Below are 2614 nucleotides of genomic sequence, written 5' to 3'. Positions count from 1 at the left end.
CCACTTAGCAATATCAGATCTATTTATATTATGGTTATTTAACATTATTTTCCACTTACCTTGGATATAATTAATTCACTAAGGCAGTTTTTGGACAGTAGACATTTGTTTTGTTAGTGTAGCTACTACGCATCATTTTCAGAAAATGGSCTGAAAACAGTATACACTTTGACCTTTGAACCCAGAATGAGATWCCATAATAAACCGTACCTGCCCCTCTTCTCCATACATTCCAGGATGATGGGGGAGATTGTGCTGTTTGAGGGGTAAGTCGTCCTGTTGTCTGGGTTGGTGGTCTCTCTGTACATCAGCGCTGCGATAAAGTCTGAATAAGGTACTGGCTTAGGAGTGACCACATTACTGTAGACACAGGGAGCGAAATGTTACATGGGAGAATATCGGTCTGTCAAATCTAGGKGRAAARAAACTCACAAAAGGGTCACAGTGTCAGAATGTCAATAGTTAAGAATTCATGTACAGTATTTGAGTGTGTCCGTGTCTTACTAGTGATGGTCTTTGCGGTCGTCCGGTGGTGGACGGCGGAGGAAGAGAGAGCGCTCCACTAGGCTCTCCATGTTTCTCKTTGGGTGCTTCAACTAGGGAGTAAATAATAGATAGGCAAGATCAATTCTTCCTCCACATCTACACAAACACTGATGTGTCTCCCTCTAACCTGGTGGGAGTATCCGTAACCCAAGGATCCATACGCAATCACCATCTCCATCTCCAGCTTACAGATGATCTGGAAAACAAGTCGGCTTTTATTGTGTTTGTCAATCCAGGAATCCGTTGTACAAAACTCCTATTGAACATGATATAACTGTCCCACATGTTGACCATGGTGTCTGATTCATATTCTGTACCTGGCGCTTGAGCCTCAGCTCCAGCAGGTGGTTCATTTGTGACTTCTGATTAGAGAACAGGACAGAGGACAAGACAGTTGATATCTGGTCCTGCATGCCAGCCTTCTAGCAGCAGGTGAATGAGAATACTTGTACCATCGACTGAAAGCTAAAATAGAAAGAAGCCATTGGTTCTTTGGTGGAGGACATCCACACGTGTTTAGCCCTGGACAGCCTTGTACACTCACTCTTATGATCATCATTTTATTATTATCCGATTTAAACATGGCATGGGGAGCATGAAGGGGCGGTGGGGTCGTCCCTATCGCTCCTGTCCATGTGGTTCACTCACACTGAGGATGTCCAGCAGTTTGACAAAGGTCTTTCCTATGAGCTTGGGAACTCCTGTGCCCTGCTCGAAGAAGATGAGCTCCACCAACAGACGGTGTGACTCACAGACACCCAGCGTGTTATCAGTGCTCTTAGGAATCTGAAACATCCAAATGAGTCATTGATTGATTGTGTTAAGGTCTTGGATAGAGAAACACCTGTCCTGTTAGATACGGAAAATAATATTGTTACAACTTTCTCTATACAGTATTGCAATAGCTGGCCCCATACTGTACCTGCAGTGTAGCCAACTCTTGTCATGACCAATACATGAATCCAGACAGAGAGAAGTTGGCTAGAGCATCAACACATTTTTATTTTATTTCACCTTTATTTAACCAGGTAGGCTAGTTGAGAACAAGTTCTCATTTGCAACTGCGACCTGGCCAAGATAAAGCATAGCAATTCGACACATACAATGACACAGAGTTACACATGGAATAAACAAAACATACAGTCAATAATACAGTAGAAAAATAAGTCTATATACAATGTGAGCAAATGAGGTGAGAAGGGAGGTAAAGGCAAAAAAAGGCCATGGTGGCGAGGTAAATACAATATAGCAAGTAAAACACTGGAATGGTAGATTTGCAGTGGAAGAATGTGCAAAGTAGAAATAGAAATAATGGGGTGCAAAGGAGCAAAATAAATACAGCAGGGGAAGCGGTAGTTATTTGGCCTAAATTATGGATGGGCTATGTAGGTGCAGTATCTGTGGAGCTGCTTCTTTGACAGAGCAGTGAGGGAGATAAGTGTTTTCAAGCTTCAAGAGATTTTTTGCAGCTTATTCGTTTCAGGTCATTGGCATGCAGAGATACTGGAGAAGGAAAGGACGACCAATAAAAGGAGGACATATGGGCATTAATGTGGGGTGACCAGATGAGAATATACATGCTGGAGGCCAGCGTGCTAACGAGTAATACGGAAGAAGTGCTGCTACTGAGGGAGCCAGCGTGACTGAGATAAAAAAGAGCGGGGCTTTACCATAGGCAGAGACTTGTTAATCGAACAAAAGCAAGAACCTGGCTACAGGTGTTGGCGATGAAGTATGAGAAGAATACAAGGGCCAACAAAAACAAAACGAAAAGAGTCAAGTAAGGTCACAATGGTGGGAAAGGTGTATGAGAGGGCTTTGGTGACCAAATAGGATGGCAACATGTGATTAGACTGCATCCAGTTTTGTTGAGAATAGAGTGTTGGAGGCTATATTTAAAATAAGATATGACATCCACTGAATCGAGGATCGGTAAGAGTAGGTACAATGTCTTTACAGTACCCAGAGAGAGATATCAGTTTGCACATGAGTGAAGGCAATCGCTTATGTTGCAATATAGGAAGCCGATTCTAGATTTAATTTTTGGATTGGGGGAGATGCTTAATGT

General features: G+C 42.7%; 1 protein-coding gene across 1 annotated transcript; it reads right to left on the bottom strand.

The window, feature by feature from the left end:
• Nucleotides 1–210: 210 nt before the first annotated feature.
• Nucleotides 211–1919, bottom strand: LOC112080135 (cation channel sperm-associated targeting subunit tau-like; the record flags this gene model as incomplete). Its single annotated transcript, XM_024145900.2, has 5 exons — nt 1195–1919; nt 864–908; nt 674–742; nt 505–596; nt 211–360 (listed from the first exon to the last, which is right to left on the bottom strand). Coding segments are annotated over exons 1-5 (503 nt in total), but the record flags the coding sequence as incomplete, so codon positions are not given.
• Between the last annotated feature and the right edge of the window lie 695 nt (nt 1920–2614).

The sequence above is a fragment of the Salvelinus sp. IW2-2015 genome, unplaced genomic scaffold (assembly GCF_002910315.2).
Source record: "Salvelinus sp. IW2-2015 unplaced genomic scaffold, ASM291031v2 Un_scaffold12054, whole genome shotgun sequence".
NCBI classification, from domain to species: domain Eukaryota; kingdom Metazoa; phylum Chordata; class Actinopteri; order Salmoniformes; family Salmonidae; genus Salvelinus; species Salvelinus sp. IW2-2015.
This window is presented reverse-complemented; position numbering and strand designations above follow the sequence as displayed.